Raw genomic sequence first — 24642 nt, forward strand, 5'->3', positions numbered from 1 at the left:
AAAAATGTATTTCTATTGTTTAAACTTGGTAGGATTAACCTTAACAAGTAAAGTCAGATTTTAAGATTGTTTAATTGTCTGCGCTTTTTCCAAGAAAGCATCACTTTTCAAGTAACTGGATTTGCTTACATAAAATAATAAAAATATATGATAAATAAAATATCTCACGATTTCTCACGGATCTGCGCTAGTTCAATCATAATCACATGTGATATCACGTAAAGAAACCAAAACGCAGAAATTGCTAAAGGACATTCAAGATCTATGTTTGATTGCCTACTTAAATATGCTAGTAGCAAATGAGATCAATGGGTTTTCCCCACATGCATATAAAAAGAATAAGTGACTTGCTAGGGACAGTATAAATAAACACCGGGTCATTTGCACTAAGCAGTGCAACATGTTCTTGAAGAATAAACAATTTAAAAAACAACAGTCGAATTTCCCGGTAAGGCCCGCGGGCTTTCCCACCGTACGTGAGCCGCATACGCCTATTGATAATTTTTTCTACTAATCCATTTAAACTCAGTACCACCAAGGTCCCAATTTACTACTGCGCTTGGAGTGGTTCTGTTGATGTCGTCTTTACGCCATTGTTCAATGTTGCGGTCACATCTTCGGAGAATCGCTTCCAAAACACGCCACAGCTCAGTAAGGATAGAATATTAAAACCAGAAAGGAAACCTATGCACCTGCCTGAAATGTAACTTCGTTACGCGATAGAAATCAATTATCACAAAGACTTTTTAGCTATTTGTTATGACCACAACTAATACAAATTTTCCGCAACCAGCACCTGTCGATCATCATTTTTCGCGTTTGAAATGGATTTCCATTCGTTTTTGTCATTTTATTACTTCTATTAGATATGCTCGATTGACTTTTAATCTCCAATTCTGATTGAATGAATCCCCCATTAGCGAATGTTATAATTTCGCCCGCACAGAAAAGCGCGTATTTTCACGCGTGGTTTGTAGAGTTTCCCGCTCAGCACGATTAGCGACAGAGACGGCAGGAGTTGGAAGAGTTGTTCAGATGTATTCTTGAATGAATGGATTGTCGGTGGTCACTTGGTCAGCCCCCAGCAGCAGGCGGTAGAGAACAGGTGAGCGGTGTGCCCGAGAGTGACTCACCCCGAGGTGAGTAGTGTGTGGGGGCCGCTCTACTGGCCGAGCAGCTTCCCGCTCAGTCGGTTCCTCTGCAGTGATCCTTCTCCTGCCAAGCTTGCCGCGGGTTGGTCTTGATTAAGGTACACATCGTTAACATCTGCATACCCGAGATGCCTTACCAGTGTCCTCCGACAAGTGTTTCCTGAAGTATTACGCTGATTTCCACGACTTCAGTTCCGAGAAAAGTGCAATTATGTTATGACTAATGTGATTTTTGGCGAAATTTTATTGTCGCAATAATGTTATGAAACATTGATAGTTCTTAAGTGATTACAACCGCAACGCAACTGAGTGCATCTAAGTGATAATAGTTATGTTTGATGACTGACGCATCGATCGCGAGTCGATAAAAACGCTGTCAGTGAGTGCGCGGATCTGTTCAAAAAATCTCCGTTCCCAGTGAATCATATTAACTGTTTTTAGTAGAGCAGACTCCGTACACAGCATCTCCGGCTAGTGATTAACTCAACTGTCTCTAGAGTAGAGCGGTGCCAGTACCTACCTGAGAGGGATGAATCAGATGGAGTCGCTCAGCTGAAAACTGATTCAGCAACTTAATCAGACAGTCTTGGTCTGGTGTTGAAGAGGTAGACACATGTCCGATGAACAACTTGTTGGACAACATTCAAACGTCACCGTCGGGCGGGAAATTCATTCAGTTATTCGTTCGGTCGAGGATTCGGTAGTCGGAACTTCAAGCGGCCTAGCAATACGACAGTCATGGCAGGATGGAAGACCAGGCCAGCCCTTGGGAGGGCCAGGCAGGCTCTATAGAGGGCGGCGAGGAGGAGCTGATGCTGCTGGAGGGAGTGTGGGGGGCGGGCGGCGCGCCCGCCCTGCTTCCCGCTCTCACGGGGCAGGACATCTTCGGGGAGGGCGGCCACCGCTCGGACTTTACCGAAAGTGGCAACGAATATTCAACCCTGTTCAGTACCAACTATTTAGAAAGAAGTTTAAGTTTTCCCGGGTATAGTGCAAAAGTGTCGGAACACAACGCGAGTTGTTCGGGACATTTAGAGAATACAGGGACGTCTCAATCGGTTCCTCCGGCGTATGGCGTTACGCACCGAGGAACTTTCGAGAGTTATGGTGATATAAGCTTAGAGAGTAGTGTTTTAGAACTGCCAAGTGATAGTGTAAGAGAACCTTTAAATCAATTTTCGAGTTTTTTTCAAATTTTAAGTCCTCCGGTTTACAGGCGGAGTCCATCCGAGCAAAGTGTTACCTTGACAGAAAGTTCAGTGCGAGACGCGAGTCCCTGTGAATATAGTACAAATGTGAACGTGTCTCCGGCGTACAGGAGTCCATCGGAACACAGATACACCCCGGTGGACGTGACGAGCAGCCCGTGCGACTATGGGCGGGTGTCCACCCCGATGTCAACGGGTCCCGCCCGGAGAGAGGCGAGTCCCTGCGACTACGAGGCCAGCACCAGAGCGGCCAGCGTGGAGACCATGACCTCCTCGCGATGTAGCGTGGACTCCTCCAGACACAGTGAGCCGGCAGCGGGACCCTCGAGAGCGGGATCCTCCAGGGCGGGATCCTCCAGGGCGGGCAAAGAGCCTGAAGAAGAGGAGGAAAAGGAGGATGATAGCGAAAGCAGTGAAGAAGAAGAAGAAGACGTTGAAGAAGAAAACGGAGAAAAGGTGATGTTGCCAACTGGTAAGATTAAGTTTTAAATTAACCGTCATAAAAGTAAAGGTGTACACGGAAAAAAAGAACCTGTCATAAAAGTGATAGCATGCCAATTTCATGATAAAATATTAGTCACTCAGAATATATCGAGAACAAGTGTTTTTTTCGTAATGAATAACTTATATATCAGTATCAATATTTGTATGAACACGTGTTCCGCCGTCCTCATTAAACGACAGATACTTTGCTACTATCCCAAGAACAATAATGCGTTTGGTATTTGACAGGTAGGCTTTTACAATAAATAATATTACACACTGCATTAGGTAGATTAATATATATATAACCTGGGCGTTTACTTTGTACCTACACATAAACGATAGAAGTTTAATGTTTTGATTGGTACTTAGTGAAAAATATAGATAGGAAAGTACCTACTCTTACAGTCTTCGGATAGGAAAGTATCTACTCTTACAGTCTTCGGATAATATGGTACCTAATCTTACAGTCTTCTGATAGGAAAGTACCTACTCTTACAGTCTTCGGATAAAAAAGTACCTCCTCTCACAGTCTTCGGATAGGAAAGTATCTACTCTTACAGTCTTCGAATAAGATGGTACCGACTCTTAAAGTCTTCTGATTGAAAAGTACCTACTCTTAAAGTCTTCGGATAGAAACGTACCTATTCTTACAGTCTTCAGATAGAAAAGTACATACTCTCACAGTCTTCGGAAAGTTTTCATTGAAAATAATACATTTCACGGAATTTTTCTATTGGATAACATATAAATTACAAAATTTGGTATGATTTAGTGAAGTGAAATTATAAAAGATATGGATAACTTATGTTGATAAAATATACATAATAGGTATATTATAAAAAAAATTGTTCATATATAAAAGCATGCATTTATTTAGCTCCAGATTTATAAAAGTGTAAATTACATGGAAAATTAGTTATCCCTACTGTATTTACAGAGCAGATCAAGTTTGAGTAGGCAGGCGTGAAAAGCCTATTTTTGGGAGGTCTTAATTTCATTGAGTCTTTTAAGTAAAATTAAATAAATTTCATGGTTATATAAAAAAGTAGAGTTAGCTTTGTTCGTATTTTATGTACCTATTCTAGTACACGGAAAAAAAATATTTTTGCCCCACAAAAAATCAATTTAAGAATGTTTTATCAATTTGCCTTGATAATACGTCATGACCAGAGATGTGCAAAATGGGTACCCAAAACCATTTGAAATGCAAAATGGAAATGGGTCAAAACTTTTGCATTTGAAAATGCAGAATGCAAAATGGTTTTTAGAAGAGCATTTCGTATGCAAAATACAAATACCTATTTTCAAAATGCATTGAAAATGCAAAATGGTTTCTCAGGTCAAACAATTAAAATAATTATAGAAATTTTAAATAATTTTGTTATTTAATGATGGACATCAATGTAGAACAAACATAATATTACCTGATGGTAAATCCAAAAACACCACGACTACAGATTATGAAACCACAAAAAATTTGCGCGGGACTAATGTTGCCAACGTAAAAACATAGAAACTGCTATCTAACATTTAATATTAAAGCGTCATGGCCCCATGTTCAGTATTTGAATGAGTATTTTTTGTAATGGTATCACTCAATTTCCAGGGCTCCTACCAGGGAGCAACTTGACAAATGTACATTATCTCTCATAGCGAGGTTGAGAACCGACTGATATTTGGGGCTTATGAAAAAAATATGAGTGGAGATAGTTGGAAGAATGTTGCAAAAAAGCATTTAAAATGGAAAATGCATTGAGAAAAGCATTTAAAATGCAAAATGGAAAATACCCATTTTGCATTTCCATTTGAAATGGATTTATTTGAAATAAAGCACATCTCTGGTCACGACGATACAAATAATTTTCGTTGTAATGCAAAAATATATGCATTTTCGTCAACACGTTTTCCGACATCATGATAATTTACTCGTAATTTACTAAAAGTTTATCGAGAAACCTGTTAATTCATTAGTAAGGCCTGAAATACCGTTTTTAACCGGAATTACCAATAATTTGAAACGATTCTTAATATTTTTTTTTTTTTATTTTTTTTATTTATTCACATTTAAACCCGCTAAACTACTTATGTAGTTTGTCAGCAGGGACATAGAGACAACATTTATACATTCATAAGATACAATTTGAACGGTACATAATTACATAAATTGGTTATAAATTAGCAATAGTAATTTTACTCCATGTCGGTGTGTAATTTAGTTCATATCTAATTCTCTCTATTTGTAATTTAGTTGACATGTAATTTTGTTCATATGTAATTTCGTTCGTGATAAGTCTGGCAGTGTACACAGAGAAAACTAAATGATATAAAATATTGTTAATTTATTAAAAATCTCGTCAAATTATTCGTTTTCCTGTTAAAAATGGGATTACAGACTAAAAACCATTGATGTAACTAATTTCATAACGAACTTCAGTATGGTACGAATATGTTACGAAGAAGTCAAATCACATGTTCTTCAAAATAATAATAATTTAGCATCTCGTCCACTGTATTTATTCGCACATAAGCACTTACGCGAACACGTGTTCAGATATATTCTGAATGACTAATATTTTATTGGTAAATGATAATGCAGTCACATTTTTCACAGTATCTTCATAAAAAAGTCGTACTCATTTTTCTCCGTGTAATATTATTACTTACGTGAAATTCACGACTGTGTAATTTCGGCGGTAACCCAGGAATACAATACTTACCTTCAAATCGTGATTCACTTGTCGCAGGTGAAATTTATCTATTCCCCTTGAAATTATTGTATGAATGATCACGTGAATCACAATAATTCTCACAACACAATTTAGCAATTTGATTTGTAAAATCATCGTGGTTATTCATAGCCAATTCATACAATTGTTATAAACATGATTACAGCAAGTAGTGTCACAACTTCCCGGAGGCTGTGACACGTCACACTATGGCATATACACCAGTATGGAGAAATGCTGAGAAAAGCGGTCCGGAGAACCTTCCTATTCAAATCTAGTCTTTATGCAATTCGACTGAAAATAATGAAATGACTGACATTTTTAACTATACATTTAAGTATTTGTTTCGAAAAGCATCAGGGCGTGATTTCCAATTTAAAAACGTCATTTGTGATAACTATACGTACCTAAATTATATTAACATGAACATGATCCTTTATAAAAATATATTTGTACAATGCCATGTCAGAATCATTGCATCAATGGTCAGTACGGTAAATGAAACTCTCCACATTAAAACCCGATTAACATTAAATTATTAAATGTTCCGACATCGTGATAATATATTCGTAATCTACTAAAAGTTTATCAGGAAACCTGTTAATTCGTCCGCCTGCAATCCGGCGGTTTAATAAATTAATGTAAGTTAATTGATTTTGGGGTGTTATAGGTACCACTATCTGCTTTAGAGTGGACATTTATTAAATTCATGTCTTTAATATTTTTATAGTTTTAAAAGAAAGACAAACCTTCCCGGGTTACGAATCACCGGATAATATTTTCTCAATTTGAGAGGCGGGCTTGGGTACCGCCGCCCCGGGACGTTTGGTGCTTTAGCAGGGGTTCCCGGGTTCATCGGGTGAGGTGCGTTCAGGATGCGCCTGCCCACCAGCTGCGTGGGGTGCCAGATCGAGAGAGGCTAGTTTGGGGTGACCCTTTGACCTCTTTAACTGGTCTCTCGACACATGCGTCGCCAAGGGAGGATATATTCAAATGTCCAAAAAATCTAAAAATTCAAATCTCATATTACCATCATAAATGTGCTTGTGCAATTATGGAGGAAAATAATCGAACTCACGGCGCCTGGATCATTTGGAATATCTACATAATGATATAGATTACAGAAAAATAAATACATTAGACTAAATGTAAACATTATTGGGCTGACTGATTGCGCTATACGCATCATGACTTTGTCTATTTCAGGATATCCCTGGCCATACAATCCTAATGGTTATGTATGGCGAGCGATATGCTGAAATAGGCCAAGCCACAAGAACATGTCATGTTTATAGAGTGTTCTGTAACAGGCCTTACGAATACAAGATTTAGTACATGTGTATAAGTGTACCCAGGTAAAATAGAAGATTTAAGGGTTATATATAAGTTTACCCAGGTATATACAAGATTTAATACATATTTATGTATAATTGTACCCAGGTAAAATACAAGATTTGGTAAATATTTATAATTGTACCCACGTAAAATACAAGATTTAGTACACATATATATAACCCTTAAATCTTCTATTTATTAAGTGTACCCAGGTAAATTTTTCATAGATGGATTTTATCAATACATTAAATTTTCATAGGTAGATTATTATAATTTTTTTGTCTAGTTAGAGCTATAGCAATGTCGTATATTAATTTCTTGTCGATTGGAGCGTTTCAAATAATATTCATACTCTTATGTCAGGGGTAAAATGCCGTTTACCGGTGACACTATTTTCGTAATAACTCAGTTTTTTGCCAAATGACATGTTTGTAAATTGTTTTACTAGATAATGTGTTCATATAATCATATTATTTTTATATATTTCTATTCTATGTATTTTCCCCAGAATAGTTAATTATGATCAGTTTTTTTTAAATGTTATAAAAAAAACATAATAGGATGATTTACGAAAATATCCTTTAGTTTAAAAAAAAATTCTAGATAAACACAAGAGTTTTTCATAATAAAATTAATCATGTGAGCAATGACATTACACCCTCAAAATTGAGATAAAATGTGGCACGTAAGAAACAATGTTTCCAGTAAATCATTAATTCAAACGATGTTCGTGTATGATAAAGATGGAAATTCAAAAAATATATATGTATGAACGAAATAAAAGATAGGACCAGTCGGCGTTTTCATATTCAAAAGTTGCGTCGAATACTAACCTAAAGTTACAAGCTTGGGCGCTTGAAAAATTTTGAGGTGTCAAGTGATCCAGCCTCTGCCGTGCAATAATAGAGCAACGACAGTTTTCAAAGGGCTGAAATTTTTGTTCATACTGCTGATTTGTATGTTGTTTTACCGCAAGCATACGAATGAATTATCGGACTACATTAAACAGTGCAATTTAGTTTGCGACAGCCACCTTGCCATAATTTATTATGCTAGGAGCATTTTTTAAGGTTCATAAATTGAGGCAAATGCGGTACTGCTAGTAAATCCACGTAATTGGTCGTTTGGGTCTGGACTTTAGCAGTATTAGTCTCAAGAATCAACTGGTCAGGAATAATGTTTTATTGATTTCTAAGGTTTCGCTAGGGCGACAAAAAAAATTATAACTCAAATTTTGCATCCCCAGATCCTCGAGAGTGGACCTTGCCCCACGTGCGCTCCTGGCTGCGGTGGGCCTGTCGCCAGTGGTCGCTGCACCCCCGCCCCCGGGCCCACCGCTTCCCACTGGGGCCCGACCTTCTGGCACTGCGGGGCCCCGCGCTGCGCAGGGCCGCCCGCTCCACGCGCGCCGCTCGCCTGCTCCGCCGCCACCTCGCGCTGTTGCGGCTGGCGGTCACGGGGGAGCCACCCTCTGGAAGTGAATCGGAGGAGGAAGAACCTGAACCTGCTAAGGGTGAGCTATATCTTTGTATAGTTTAAATGTCTTACTCTTACTTTCTTATGCTGCTTATACATCTATTCTTACAATCACACACTAGACAAAAAAAATCAGAAAACATTTCAAATACAAAATTAAGATTTGGGTTAAATAACAAAAAAGCAATAATTACACAAAATATGTGTTTTCAAAAAATGTTATTGTATTAAACCAATGTGCAAAAATACATCCATGACTGCACCTGATAAACAATTTTCAGGTATTTAAAAACTTGCATTACAACGAAATAAAATACATTATAGACCATATATACATTACTTACGTAGACTGGTTGTGATGTCAGAACCAACAGATTCAGTCATACCAACCAAACGGTGAGTTTTAACGTGATGGTGGTTTATTTGTTTTTAAATGACGATTTATAAATTCTACGTACAATAATGTATAATAAAACTTATATATTCATAATCAGCTATTATTGATAAGTATGAATATATTTTTAACACATAATATTTTACACTGGAGTTCTTTATTGAGACGGTGGACATGTATTTATGAAAATTTAAAAGGAAAACATCAAACGGAATTAACACTATGAGCTCCGCTATCCTGAAAGCATATGAAAATTTCAGGATAATGTATTAATTTTACACGCATTAATAAAGGTATCTATCTAATTTTTTTCCTTACTAGTTAGAAGTTATTTTCTTACAAGTTCTTTAAAAGATGTATTTATAAAATATTTAGGGTTCTGAAAAACAACAAAAACTTCATCGCAGTTTGAAAATATCGGTCCGCAAATCTAATTAGATTTAATCTGTGATAACTTGGGTCAATATAATAACCATCTCACAAGAATACATACTATTAATTTTTTTTTTTTTTTTAACTCAATTTTTAATATGGTAAAATTTATAATAGCACCTCCAAGCAATCGATAGGAATCAATTATCCTCCGTCTCTTCCTGCTCGCCGCGTGGTCGACTTGGTTGTAATGTGGATATATAATGGAAACATGGCGCCAGGTAACGTTTTTGCCATTTTTAAGGCAGGTATAAAGTTCCACCCACTTAAGATTTACCATTTCTAAAATAGGTTTACTAAGTATTTTACTCATAATTGTTATTGTAACTTTAACAAATTATTATAAGCAATAATTAGTCGCCTGAAATATCAATACAAATTGAAAATATCTTCTGAGTAAAAATAAATTCCGCTGATGGGAATTGAACCCGCTTCTTCTGATGTCCGGTCAGGTGCTCTGGACCACTGAGCTACGTCGGTAGTAGTCTAGTACTTCAATCAACAATTACTGCATATTATATTTTTTCACCTGTAAACAACCAACTTTGTTTATAGTAAACAGAGCTTCATGCTTGTCAATTAGGGATTGCACATATATTTTCCATCATTTCCTTTGAATTTCTCGGTTGTTTTTCACTCTGAACAACAAGTTGTACAATTACTTTATCAATCCCGAACGTTCTTCATCTTTTTCTAGCCGAAGTCCACGGGGCGTTTTGCCCCGGGTTTACTCGGAGGAAAATGAGTATAGCGAATCTCTTCAAATTATTGGTAATCTGGTTAAAAACGCAATTGCAGGCCGTTTCCTGATAAACTTTTAGTAAATTCCTTAAGTATCAGAACACGTATTCATGCATGTGCATTTTCCTTGATAATATATATTAACGACATGAAAAAATATTATGATTTTTATGAACACTAAATTTTACTAAAAGTTTATCAGGAAACCTAGTACTTTATTCGCAAGGCCTGCAGTCCCGTTTTTAACCTATTACGAATATTTTGTACAAATTTTACATAAAGTAGCAATACTTGTTTTTCTCCGTATATACATTTTTTTGAAATCTAATATAGACAGAGATCTTCCTGTTGTTTTGAAGGTAAAATTTCTTCAGTGTCGTAAAAGATTTGTACAAAAAATAAATACACGCTGATTTTCTTTTAACAGTTTTTGTAGATGCTTTGAAGTAGCTCCACCATTACTTTACTCTTTAGCATTTCTCCTTAGCCTCTCTGAACAAAAAAAAAAACAAATGTTTTATTAATTATTATTTTTTTTTTGGTAAACTAATGTTTTTAAGACAAGATTTTTCTATGCATAGCACAAAGGGTAACAATTATTTTACAAGCAATAATTATTCGCCTGAAACACTCATCCACATTGAAAAATCTCCTGATAAAATATACATGACGCCGAAATGTTATATTCCTTAAATTTTCTTTAAAATACTCTCAATATTTCTTTTCGAGTTCCAGGTTTACCCTCTCTCTAAGAGACCCACCGCATTGCGTCATCAGATATGAAATAGCATTGTGGATACTGCAATAAATAAATTATAAAAACAAAGCTCAATTAACTGTTCAATGAAACTAGAAATATTAAATATGGTTCATCTAGCTAGCGTTTGGTCGCAAACTCTTATTTTCGCAACAACTTGACTGGTTTTTCTCAGAAATGGGATATTGCTGGGTACAGCTGTAACGTATAGTATTATTCCGGGCAAGAGATCAATTATTATTACTATAATAGCCGATTAAGACCAGTGTTACACGCAATCAAGATATTAAAAATATAATCAAGAATCGTGTACGGTAAACACGCAAAAAATTAAACAAATTCATAGGAGATGCTTAAGCCTACGATGCATCATTATATTTATTATGTCGTTCAGATTGTCGATGTTTAAAGCTGTTATAATAATTATTGTATCTATGATAAAATGTATGAATAATATTTTATGTTCCGTGTCGCCAACAGCTGTCGCGACTGCTCGATGTTTCTGACCTTTGATGATAGTCTCGGCCGAATTTACCTCACACTTCCAGGAATCATGAATATTGTTATTTGTAATAGTGAAGCCAGATATACTTTTCTATAGAGATCACTCACTGTTCGCTGGAGGCAAATAAAATATGTAAATAAAAGTAACGTAACAAGGTAACTTTTGTTGAAAATTAAGTGTTGATAAAAAACAAGTGTAAATCGTTTTCGAAGAAAATTGTTGAGTATTTTTCAAGGTAAATTGAAAAAAGTTTACTTTTTACCTACGTAATTTGCTACGTGCATGGAAGCATGTTTCCTAAATAAATTCATTAAATTTATAATCTATTGGGCACTATTTTCAGGAGCCCGTCGTTTCCTGCACCCCTATTGAGGCATTTTGTGAGCCAAGTGCGTATATAAGAAGGTTGGAGAGAGGCTTTATCTTGCCCCCCACCAGGGTGAAAACCCACCATGTGAATTGTATAGCTACGCTACTGTTGTAAGCCAAACATGAGATGGGGCGTAGAACAAGTATAGATAATTCTTTAATCTATGGAAGATAAGAAAAATAAAGATGTCCACCTGTATAAAAGGTTGAAAACATAAAAAAAAAACTAAAGCAACGTTTGCTTCTAAATAGTTCTCTCACCAGGCTGGCTGAGGGTGATTCGTGAATCTTCAACTCGGGACCAAAGTAAAATATTTTGTTTATTGTCTTTAAACTATTTATTTATTACCTATATCAAAAACCCATTTCAATTTCATACTCGGAGATTTTTGATTCACTGATATATGAACCCAGAAACAATACACTTACAGGTTGGCTAATGAACTTATCCTGAGCGTAGTAGTAATTTAAAAATAATAAACAGTCTGAAATCATTGAAGAAGATAGTATAAACAAGTCTCGAAGAAAATATGAAAATGATGAAGACACAGAAAATAAAAAGGTAACGATCACAAATGGGACTTGAACCCAAATCCTCTAGTCCTACCGGGACTGGCGTCTCTATCAATAAGGATCCTTTCAAGGATTTTTTTATCATAAATGACCTTTTAACATAAATACCAGTATTTTTTTTATTGTTATGGTTAGTTTTTATAGTAAAAATTATTTTAAGAGTTTAAATTTTTCGGGTAAGTATCCCAAAATCGCACCAAATATAAGGACGTGTGAGGTCACTAGTCACAAGTTACAAAATGTCTAATTTTGTATGGGAGTCGAGCAGTTTTTTTTTTATTCTTAAGAGTCGCTTTCAAAATTCAAGAATACTAGTGAAAATGTTAGCTTCTCCTCACTAATAACTCACTATAACTAATGTTATTGTATTGAACCAAAGAGCAAAAATACATCAATGACCGCACCTGATAAACAAAACGAAATACCTGTGTTTAAAAACCTGCTTCACTACGAAAGAAAAATACATTGTAGACCATATATATATTGCTCACATAGACTGGTTGTGATATCAGAATCAGCAAATTCAGTCCTACCTACCAAACGGCGTGTTTTAATGGTATAGTGTATATGCCGATGACGATTTATAAATTCGAAGTGCAGTAATATACGATGTATGAAATAAGGATCAGCGTTTATTGATCTATATGAATATTTTTAAACCATAATAATTTTCATTGAAGTTCCTTATTGAACTACTACCAAATTATTGCATTGCATCATCTTTATAAATCTTATATTTACAATAAAATTATCCCAATTATTTACAATACAATTTTCATTGAGAGGTTGTTGGTTTCTGGAAAATGGCCTTGAAAACCGAAACACCTGTAGCAATAACTAAAACCAAAAAATATTTGCAATAATTCTATTATTAAATTTTATTATAATTAAATAAAAAAATAATAATTAAATGGAGTTCTACGAATTAAACAGAAAAAAAATATAGTGAAATATTACAATGAATTTTATTAGCTTCAATAAGTTAATCCTAATAAACTGAGCATTACCAAATCAATTTTTTAAAAAGTGTTTTGTAAATATGAGTTGACATCTGTCAATAAACATAAACCTGTAATAATAAGTAAATAAATTTAAGTTTCGATCAAATGCTTTGAGCGACTAATTTGTGCCATTTCGATGAATCAGCTTTTGCTGTTAATTTTACGTAATATATAATATATCTCCTTCTTCCAAATTGTTCAGATGGCATTAATATAGCTATTTTAAGTACGTATCTAACAAAATATTTTATTTGATTCGTTTACAGTCATAAACCAGTTTGAAATTCTGAAAATTCGCCACTTTAAACATGTCCGCCAACTTCACACTATTGAATCACACAAATTCGGGGTAATTATCTATACGGTTACTACCACTAAGAAAGTAATTACGTAAGATACGTACCACCACTTAAGATATATCTTCATTATTCAATGCGTACCAGTTTGGAATTTTAAACAAACTTACCAGATAGCTTTGATTTACGAAGAAAAAAATCAAAATTTATTCTAGTATACTGACCCAAAGAGCTACGATTATAGCTAAACCTGGTCGGTAATAAGTATAAAAATGATGTTATAGAAACAAACTTATTTTTAAAATTTAAAATTATAAAAATTATATACACCTCTATGTAATACGTCGTATTATGTTTAAATTAATTATACTCCCTTTGTAATAATAAACTATCTATAAGCTATTTAAAGACAATTTTGTGGAGGCATGGCACTGTTTATAATACAAATCTGCAGTTTTATTCCAAGATGGATAAAATTTGGCAGATTTGACCTTAAAACAAGAGAGGTGACTATCTACATGAGATTTCTAAAAATCACCCCACCCCCCTTTCCCACCACTTAAGCCAGAATATATAATTGATACTTTTTGATGAAATTTTGCACACATGACCTTCATAACAAAAGGAATGTGACTGTCCACACGAGATTTAAAAAAACCCCCTCTTTTTTGTCTTTACCCCGCTTAAAGCAGCATTTTGAAACCTATTCATGAAATTTTGCACACAAAATTATTACCTGGAGGTATATTAGAAAATAACAATGTTAATTGGGTTTTCATTAAAACTTCAGACTGTGATTCATACTATGAACAGATTTTATACTTAATAAACTAAAATCGAAGAGTTGTAGATTCTGAAAGACTTCTCTCCATCTCCCCCAGATTCTCACCTACATTTTAAAGTCCCACAAATCCCCGGTGAGCAGTGCGAGCTGAGAGCAGCTTCAGCATTCAGCGCCGGGCATTGCCTGGAATGTTAGCCGCATTCCTATAGAGCGCGGATTCATCGCGGGTGATTACAGGTTAGATTCGGGTAGGTGTAGGTAACCTATACGAGAGACGGACACCGGACATCAATTTTAATGCTTCCAAATAACTCGAGATTAAGTGTGCCTAGTTTTATGGTACCAATATACAACACATTCTCTCCTGTTGATTGTACAATCTCGTTAACACGGAGACCGGAAATTCGTAAATTTTTTGGTAATTAATAAATCATTTGTTAGTCCCTTTTGATGCATTTTCAATTTAACAAAGTATTAGGATAAGTTGTACAAATATATAATATATTCCTACAGCGATCTATATTATTACTAACTAAAGACTAGACAAACTATTATCAACTTATGGCTAATAATCTGTTATGCTCTGCAATCTGCATCCACAGATTCGTCGATCACTAATACAATACTATATGTTCAATGCATTTGACCAATGAACGCGATGCTGCGTTAGAATATACATATATTATTAATTAACTTGAGATTCATTTTATTGTTCACCAGCTGACGTGTACCCGACGCTACTGGGGGATAGTAGATAGACATATGCTATTGTGGATTTTCAGTAGACCTTTTTAAGATATACAATTCCGTAATACATTGTTTTGATGTATCTCAGAAGGTTTAGCCAGCGTTAGCAATGTAAGCGACCAAAAATTTATTTTTTACGACTTGATTACAAAACATCGACTTTTCTCTACTTTCTACAAATATAATATACATAAACCTTCCGGAAGAAATTTTCTAAATGATAGTGAAAATCCTATCAAAATCCATTGCGTAGTTTAGAAGAACTAAGCGCACAAACAGACAGACGCGGATAGTCACTTTATTTTATACTATTTAGAGATAATAATGTTTCATAAATTTAAACACACACCATTGGAAATGCCATTACTAATTCCGGGATTTATTTAATTGTTAACCCAATATTACTCCATCCCTTAGTTTTATCCGAAAAGTATTTTAAAACAGCAAATTTGTCAAAAATTATGTGTTTTTTTACTCGATATTTTGATGCATTATTTTATACTATGGCAGATCCGTCAAAAGACGTGAGATAATTAAATAAACATAATATATATATTAAAAAAGGAGTAGGTATATTAACTTCAAACTTAATTTTTTTTAAATTTCCATGGCATTGAATCGACTGAACTATGTATTTTTTTTTAATTTTAGAAAGTAACATACACACATCCGAAATTATATTGTTCAATTGACTTTATATTAATATTTTATGAAAAATCAAAAGTAACATAAAACCACAACAGTAAAATGAAAAATGTTTCAGATTCCATTAATTGCTCCCACATAGTAATATCTCATATTATAGAACAGGTAACCTTAGAATAATGCGTTCTTATCTGAATAAAAATGATAACTATTTTATAATCATTTACAATTAAAATCCAAAATAATTTAATTTAAATGTAGATATAAATATGCATGATTAAGAAGTGTTGGCTAAACAGATTTCTTCACAAAACCGTGAACAAAAAATTAAGAGAATAACCATTATGTGAGTCAAAGAAGAACATTCTTGAAACATGATTAGTTCAGATTCCAGATGCTGTGCCAAATCTGGTGGCGCCTGTCGCCTACTTCAAATATCTCAAAAACTAGCTGAGTAATGCTAAAAGTATTGTAATCAAAGAATTACGATTCATATTATAGTATATAGGTATCTATTATCTATAAGAATTCATTTCCGTTGGTGGTTTGTCATCTTGTACGGAAGTAAAGTCGTCTCATCTCAGAACACAACCAGAAATAATTCATCAGCGTTCTAAGAATATAATGTTTCAAGAGTCTGTGAAATAATATTCTTGGTAGTTTGTATTAGATTCATTCATGCTTCTATCCCCTCTTCTGTTTATTTCATTCATTCATTAATCATCAATCATCACGTATTCTCAGAAACGTGAATAGTAAAGTTTGTTGGCAAGAATTTTAAACGAGTCTTTGGCATTTGCGAAAGTTTTAGGATGCTAAGTTGTAGAAAAGACATATATTTAAAATAAACTAGTTATTATATTGTTATGAGACGACGATAGAACCAAAAAGTCAAAGATTCATTGCATTTGTATATTTCAAGACAACATTGACACTTTACAATTTGTATAATTCAGTTTACTTTTAAATCTGCCAACAGGGAAATAGACATATAATATTATGAAGAAGAAACAAATGTTCCATTTACACTAGCCTAATATCATTAATCTCCATCCCAGTTGAATTTCGTAAAGACAGTTTTGTATTGGAAATTTTAAACTTCGTTTAGGCGAATTTTTGAAACACGAAACTCGCCCACACGACACTTTTCGTGTTATTCTTTATTCCAACACAATGCTGAGATTATTCGCAAATAACGAAACATTTTACAAGTTCAGACACAAAAACAAACTTCATATAAACTTAATATTTGTGTTGCAAAGGAATTTTCTCCTTAGAAAATCATGAAATCTTTGAAACCCATTAAGTTTTAATAATAATGCATAATATACAGGGTGTTAAGGGAAGTACTTGAGTTCACCAGTGATTTCTAACATTATATATATAATACATTAAAAAAATCAGTAGGTATTGGACAGTCAGGATCAGGTTGAGGTGCTGGTCGGTTACTAGGAAGAGTGACCAGTGATGATTTTTTTTGCTTGGTTTAAAAAAAAATTTCACCAGATTTAAATTTCGTTCACATTTTTTACTCCAAATAATGTCAGGAATCACTTAACACCCTGTATATATTATGTCGTGTGCAGTATGTGCACATGTGTTGGTAACTACTACTACAATATACAATAATATTTAACTAAAGACCATTTGAATTGCACTAGTTTGTCACAAACATCGTGCTATAAGAAAGTTGTTCGTGTTTATTGCGTGAACCTCTGCTACTATTAACTCTATTTTTAACATTTATGAATGAGTTCCGCAATAAACATTGTAAGCAGCGAGTAACAAGCAACTATAAGACTATACAAGGTCGCCATGAGCAATCGTAGCGTTGCATTATAAAGTGTTCCGGTGAAATTCATCAATGAACCTCTGAGATGACGCGGCCCACGTTTTCCCGCCAAAACTGGATGACGTTTCTCATCTGACGCACGCTTTTCCGCGAATACCAAACGTCATCATTCGGAACTGCCGATTATTCAAATTTTGCAGCACAACTAACTAAACAAAAGAAACATCTTAATAAAACATCACAAATCATTGTCAAGAATAATTGATGTCTTCCTTTTTATAAAGTGTCTTGATTTTATCAGCATCTCGTTTTTTTTTACGTTCGCGGATGTGTTTGTCACTCCGCGAGGTCATTGGAAAGTAAAAAGGAACGTAGTTAATTTAGGTTTTGTTTCTGGTTTCATGTAACCAGGAAGTATTTCGTTGGATTGTTTCTTTGAGTGCCGTGTATTTAGCATCCGTATAATTTAGTTAGTGGCAACAGAAATACTTAACCGCATCATTGACTGATTCTTGGAACTAAAGTTACTTTTAAAGTAATTATATTGCTATTATATTCGACATACACATTACAATTTACACAATATTAGTAATTAGGAAGTAGGTACAGGCAAATCACTTCGCATAGACTCTTGCTAGTGTAGTGGTGTACTGGATAATTTAAAAAAAAATTTAATAGTAAATATTTATTATTATTTTATTTTGAAGTTGAATCGCGAGTGTAAATTTGAACGAAATTGATAAACGTCCCTAGTATCTTAGGACATTTTTGGGACAAGAGGGGACTGCGGGCGGGTGTTCCAAACTCTCGATGGTCTGCACAAATACCTTTAAAGTAATCTGATGATGTTAATACTGTTGAAATTGGGTGAAGGTCGGAGTAATTAGAACATTGTTGGGTTAGGACAACATTTAGCCAAGATCTTAAAATCAATACAGCTAAATATAGCTAATATCAATACAGGTAAATATAGCTAAAATCAATGCAGCTAAATATATCTTAAATGATTCGGGACAACAATCTGGCTTACCAACGCAATACTGAAAGCGTCTTCCTGCACAGAGAAAATTAATCATGTTAAAAAAGTGATAGCATACCAGTTTCCTGTTAAGATATTAGTCATTCAGAATATATGGAGAACACGTGTTCTTTTCCTAATAAATTTTATGATGGAATGCGACAATATCATGTCAATATCAATATTTTTATGAACACGTGTTCCGCCGTCCTCATAAAACATTCGATTTTAACTGATACTTTGAGCTGGCCCACTTATTTGGAATAAACTTCCCCCAGCCCTTACCAATATACAAAATTTGGCTGAATTTAAACAGGTTTTAAAAACAAAATTATTCAAAAAATCATATCATTTATATTCTCATGAATCTAAGCTTCTTTTCAATATACTATAATAAGCCAGGTTTTGAAGTTTCCGGTAATTGTTTGGTTTCGGTTTCCTCCTTATTGTACTTTTATGTTTAATGTCCACCTATTATATAATATTTTAATGTTTTCCTGTTTTATATAATATTTTAATTTTAAAGTTCTCATTTTTCGTGCACTGTTATTGTATTTTATTGTTGTCTTCTACTAAAATAGCACTGTTATTGTTAAATTTTATTCTCTGCTTTTGTGTAAACCGTTTATTCTTTATTTCATATTATGTTATGAATTTTTTTTTTTTTAAAGGAACACAATAGGAAATTTTATTTTTAAGTTTATTATAGTTAAGCGCACTTGAAGTGAAAAAACACAAAACTGCGCTATATAAATGCCATGTTATTATTATTTATTATATTAGGAACTGAGTTTTTATAACTGAGTTTTTTTAACTGGATTGTTCTCACGTAAGTGATATCGTCTGTAAAAACCCAGTATAAATAAATAAATAAACTCAATTCATTCGACAAAAGCCTGCAGTCCTGATTTTAACAGGAAAATTAATAAATTTACAGTATTTTATATTAGTTAGTTTTCTCCATGTATATTACGGGGTGATTTCCAGATAAAATTATTTAATGCAAGCTTTACCAAGAAAAGTTCCCGGAAAAATTATTAATTTTCTTTCCGTGAATTTTTAATAAATTAACAGTGTTTCATATTAGTACAAAAACTTCTAAATCATTATTAGTTCAATTTTATCAGGGAAAAGTAATTTATTTACTGTAATATTTAATCAAAAATGGATAATTATTGAAGATAAACTTTTGTTGAGAGTTGTTGATATTATCTTTGTCAGTGATTAAAAAAAGTTGTTAAAATCAACCGAACCATACTAGCCATCACGTCGAGTATAGAAAAGAAGTACAATACGTACAACTAAATTGACCAGTTTACCTTCTGTACAGCAGACAGGAGAAAAAGTTAGAATAATATGTCCCAAGGGATGAAGGGGGTTGAGTGGTGAAGGGGATGAAAGGTGAAGCTGTTTGCTATTCCCCTCTGATCTTGCGGGGATTTGGCATCGGTCACTTTATTCATCTGACCCCCGATAGACCCAGCGGATAGAAGGCCAGTATTATTGCCCTTATTGCTTTAGGGTCAAGGAATTGAATCAAATGGGAGTTTATATTTATCGATACACTTTGAATCAATGCCGGTTATTTTACCTTTTTCATTGAGGGTGAAATAGCATGCTAGCATCCGAGGCAGGTACCTTTGGAAAGGATTGATTTAGGATGTTGTTGATGATTTGAGGAGTAGGTATTATCATTTTGTCTGAGACGACATTATAATTCTATACACGCTGTTGCATCCAAAACTGCATACGAATTACAGCTTCAGATGTACATGAAAGTGGACTGTAAATAATTTAAATAAAATGAATTGGTATTTACTGGAATTGGGTGATATTATGTGTAGGAATGAATAATGTATGGAAGGAAAGAAAACAGGATGATCAATCTCTTACCACTGTATCTCTACGAAGAAGCACACAACAGTATCACATTATAGTGAGTTCCACTGAGATACCTCGAGGTAATTATCGCCACAACAAAATTAATGAGTACTTAAAATAAATGCCCTGTTTAAAATGATACAAACCGTGTATAAGACTGGAGAGATACCAGAGGATTTTGAGAAATGCCTAATTGTCGCATTACCAAAGAAGGTAGGCACGACGAAATGTGAACAACACAGAACTCTTAGCCTAATATCCCATGCCTCAAAAATATTGACTAATATCATTCTAAAAAGAATCGAACAAAAGTAGAGAACATCCTTTCCGGAGACCAGTATGGCTTTAGAAGAGGTGTAGGAACCAGAGAAGCAATATTGTCGCTACGAATACTACTAGAAAAAAGAAATCAAAACACATTCATCGCATTCATAGACCTGGAGAAGGCTTTCGACAAAGTAGAATGGAAAAGACTCTTCGAAATTCTGAAGAGAATTGATATAAAATATAGAGATAGACGAATAATCCAGGCGCTATACAAGAATGAGGCCGCTATAATTAGATGTGACAATGAAACAAAAGAAGCCAGTATAAGACAAGGGGTGAGACAGGGATGCTCTCTGTCACCTGTTCTTTTTAATGCTTATATACAAAGTGCGATTGATGACTTGAGAGAGAGAATGAGTCACAGAAAAGGTGAGACTAGAGGCTTTTGAGATGTGGTCCTATAGAAGACTGTTAGGAATTTCCTGGAGAGACCATATTACAAATGAGGAGGTTCTCCAAAGAATCGAAGGAGGAAGGCACCTGCTCAGGACCTTGTCCGAAAGGCGTGCAAGATGGATCGGCCATGTTATACGATAAGAAGGCCTCTTGCATGTCATAATGGAGGGTATGACCGAGGGGACCAACTCTAGGGGACGCCCACGCCGAGAGTACCTGGAGGACCTGCTAGTGGACGTGCGCTGCTCATCATATGCAGAAGTCAAAAGAGCCGCACAAGACAGGGAAGAATGGAAGAGGAGATTAGATGAAATTGCTGCAAACCAATCCCAGGATTGAAACCAGAGAGAGAGAAAATAATATTATGCACTTTCAAGATAGTCAACTTTTTCTTTTTGTTTTCTTTTAAACGTGATTATGTACACGAAAAACACCACGAACTTGCTTTCAAAGTCGTCCCAATCCTTCTACTTTTTTCAAAACAAATGCACTCGAATTTGCACTATGTTCTTGCCAGTGTTCCAAATTTCAAATACTTTTCCAGCAAGGTTAGGGATATGTAGGAACTGGATAAATGTAATTCCGGTAGGAACTAAGCATATTCTCATTTCAAAACTAAACACATGCAATTTTGTTTATTTTTAATTTTATTATCTTTGTTAAGCGTCATTTAAAAAAAATATTATTTTTTGCCCTGAGTTGTTGCTCCGAAACTGTTTGACTTCAATTTTAAGAATGGTAGTTTAAACTAATATGTTAGTCGTTTTGTCCAAGCATAGAATTTAATAAAGAAATATTTCTATTTTACAAAACACTATTTTTACATGCAAAATTTATTCAAACGCATTAAAAACGCAATACGATAGTTTTGAAGTGGACACGAAACAATAAATACATAAATCAAATGTTTCATAATAGGTGAAATAAGCCCCCCTCCACTCGCATAAACGGTGTCATGATTTCATCAACGGAATAATACGGCAGTTAATTATAATATCAGAGAGGGTGCCTGCCACCCCCCGCGGGGCACTTGATATTCCACTGTTCACGCCACTGGCGCTGATAGCGGCCCCCTCACAACTCACTAACTCAGGGGTACACCACTGCTAAAATATATATCTACTGAACGTCACATAATACCTACACATTCCAAAAATACTTAATTAAAAATAAAACACCTATCGTCAACCGTTTTCTTTATTATTGTATGAAGGAGATTTTTCTACCTCCCTATTTGCTTGGTATATATTACACGTTACTTTTCCCAGCAAGGATTGCTACGATGAGTAGGAAGAGTGGATTCTTCTCTGTTTTGGTCCACATTCCTTACCTTATTCACATGCATTCATCTTCTAATATATTATTATCTGTTGTTATTCCGATGCAACGTTATTTATTGCGCTCCATCCTCTTTTTCAGATTGTTCTTCCGGAACATTCTCAATCGTTAAAAAGTAACTGATTGTTCACAATTTTAAATTACACAGTTATATAAAATAACACTTCAGTGTAATATGTAGGTACTATGAATATTTCCTTCGTGATAACACTGATAAATCAAATTAAATCAAAATTATCGGATAGAAGTATAATTGATATTTTTTATGACGACTAATTTCTGACTTATTTTTATACAATTTGTTATTATTATCTTATAATTTTATACTCTTGGAGACAAATTAGATTTAAAAAAATATTTACGTATAAGTAGGAATTTTCAAACTTAGCCAAAATTATGCGTTAATTAATGCCAAAATTAGTATTTTTTTATTTTTTTTTTAGTTAAGTTAGGTGAGATTAGGTTAGGTTGGGTAAGGTTAGATTAGGTCAGGTTAGGTGAGGTTAGGTTTAAAACATTTAACATTGAAATACTCTTAAACCACTTTTATACTCGTATTTTGTCAACACTAAAACTTTTGTGTAATATTAAAAACATTTGTATCAATATTTTTGTCACTGAAATTCTAAATTGTACATCATCAAGTTACAAGTATTTATTTTAATTTTAATAGCATTTCATCGCTATTGTACCACATGAATAATCGAATCAATCAATAAATTATTATGCAACTAAAGATTTGACTTGATTCTGTATTTCGAAGAATGGCGGATGTGTGTCACGTTTGATTGATCGTGAATCATGGGAGAGTTTAATAAGAAGATTGTTTCATTACCATCTGGAATCATCTGGTACCGTCTGGTAACGTGGAGAATTAATTTAAGTTGATTCTTAGCTACAATAGTTTAATTCATTTTTAAACATCCTGTGTCTATGTTTACCGAATGCAAAATAGCACGACACAGTTGCAGATGTGTGGAATTGTGATGTTTCTGCGAATTTGCAAAGATATTGCATCTGCTGACGTGAACGTTTATTTACAGATTTTTGTTTAAAATTGCACAACATTACATTATGAGAATCAATAGGTCAATATGATTCATCGACATTTAAATAATAAAATGAAATAAGAAGATACAAAAATATTGAGCTGTATCAAAAAATATTTTAGAGAAATCATTAAAAAAAAAACTGTTTTTCCTATTTTCACCTGAAAGTCATACAACTAATCCTACAATGTTCTATTTATCCTCCAAAATATTTTTATTGTACCAATATGTATATATTTTAATTTCATAATCATGTTTACGATGTCACCATACGTATTTTTTAAATCCTTAATTCAAACAGAAATGTTAACTATATCCCAAAATTATGCAAGTAAAATCATATGTTTTTATACCGTTATTTTTCTATGTACACTGTATTTATTTTTAAGTGTACACTCCTCTTCCATCCACAAGAAAATTCTTTAAAAGAATAGCAGTATAAATAGTAAAGAGTAGAAATGTAAAACCTAAATTATTACAAACATTATGTACAAAAGATTTATTAATAAAAGAAGAAAAAAAAAGTTACACACATAATTTTTTTTGGTAGATGGTTGCAATGGATGGATATTTTTCTTTTAAAAAATTGAACACAAATGTATTTTCGGAAAATCAAGAAAATTCGTAGTTAATTCGTGGTATAACTTAGGTATCATAAGTTTTATAACTATTTTAAAGTTATTAAATTTATATACACGACATCTTTTTGTCTACTTTTTATCACAAAATGTTTTTCAAAAAATGTTTATTTATTTTACGCCCGTAAAGCTTTTACATAGGTATTAAGTGGTAAAATTTTGACATGATTCATAATTTAGAAAAAATAGAAGAAATGATAAAAATAAGATTTCGATAAACAAAAAATACATACATACATAAACGAAAGAACATAAAAATTAAACTTTGAATAAAACACAGAGCAAATCAGGTACTGCATTTAAAATTCAAATAAATTTAAGGTTAACGAAATGAGGGTTCCTTCCTCATTATTTAACAGATGCAACAAACGTATTACTGTTTTTAATGATGTTAGAAGTGACAAGATTAGCCTTCATTATGTATCCGGTATATGTTTGTATATTCTGTTTGTCAATTTTATTTAACATTGATTGAAGTTATGAAATATGATCTCCCTTGCTTATGGATGACCCAAAAGCTCTGAGAGCAGACTGTCATGTAACCTTACGTTCCCAAGTGCTCTTCCCGCTCTGCTCT

At 33.9% G+C, this 24642-nt stretch overlaps 1 protein-coding gene across 1 annotated transcript in view; it reads left to right on the forward strand.

Annotated features, from left to right (window-relative positions):
* Positions 1 to 1897: 1897 nt before the first annotated feature.
* LOC149420813 (uncharacterized) overlaps positions 1898 to 24642 on the forward strand; it is a 54280-nt gene continuing 31535 nt past the window's right edge. Inside the window, exons 1-3 of the mRNA XM_089635122.1 lie at positions 1898 to 2815; positions 8153 to 8340; positions 8385 to 8419. Coding sequence (XP_089491248.1) covers positions 1898 to 2815; positions 8153 to 8340; positions 8385 to 8419 — 1141 coding nt within the window. The remainder of the gene's footprint in view (positions 2816 to 8152; positions 8341 to 8384; positions 8420 to 24642) is intronic.

The sequence above is a fragment of the Hesperophylax consimilis genome, chromosome 9 (assembly GCF_061612785.1).
Source record: "Hesperophylax consimilis isolate HC1 chromosome 9, BYU_Hcon_1.0, whole genome shotgun sequence".
Classification (NCBI taxonomy): Eukaryota; Metazoa; Arthropoda; class Insecta; order Trichoptera; family Limnephilidae; genus Hesperophylax; species Hesperophylax consimilis.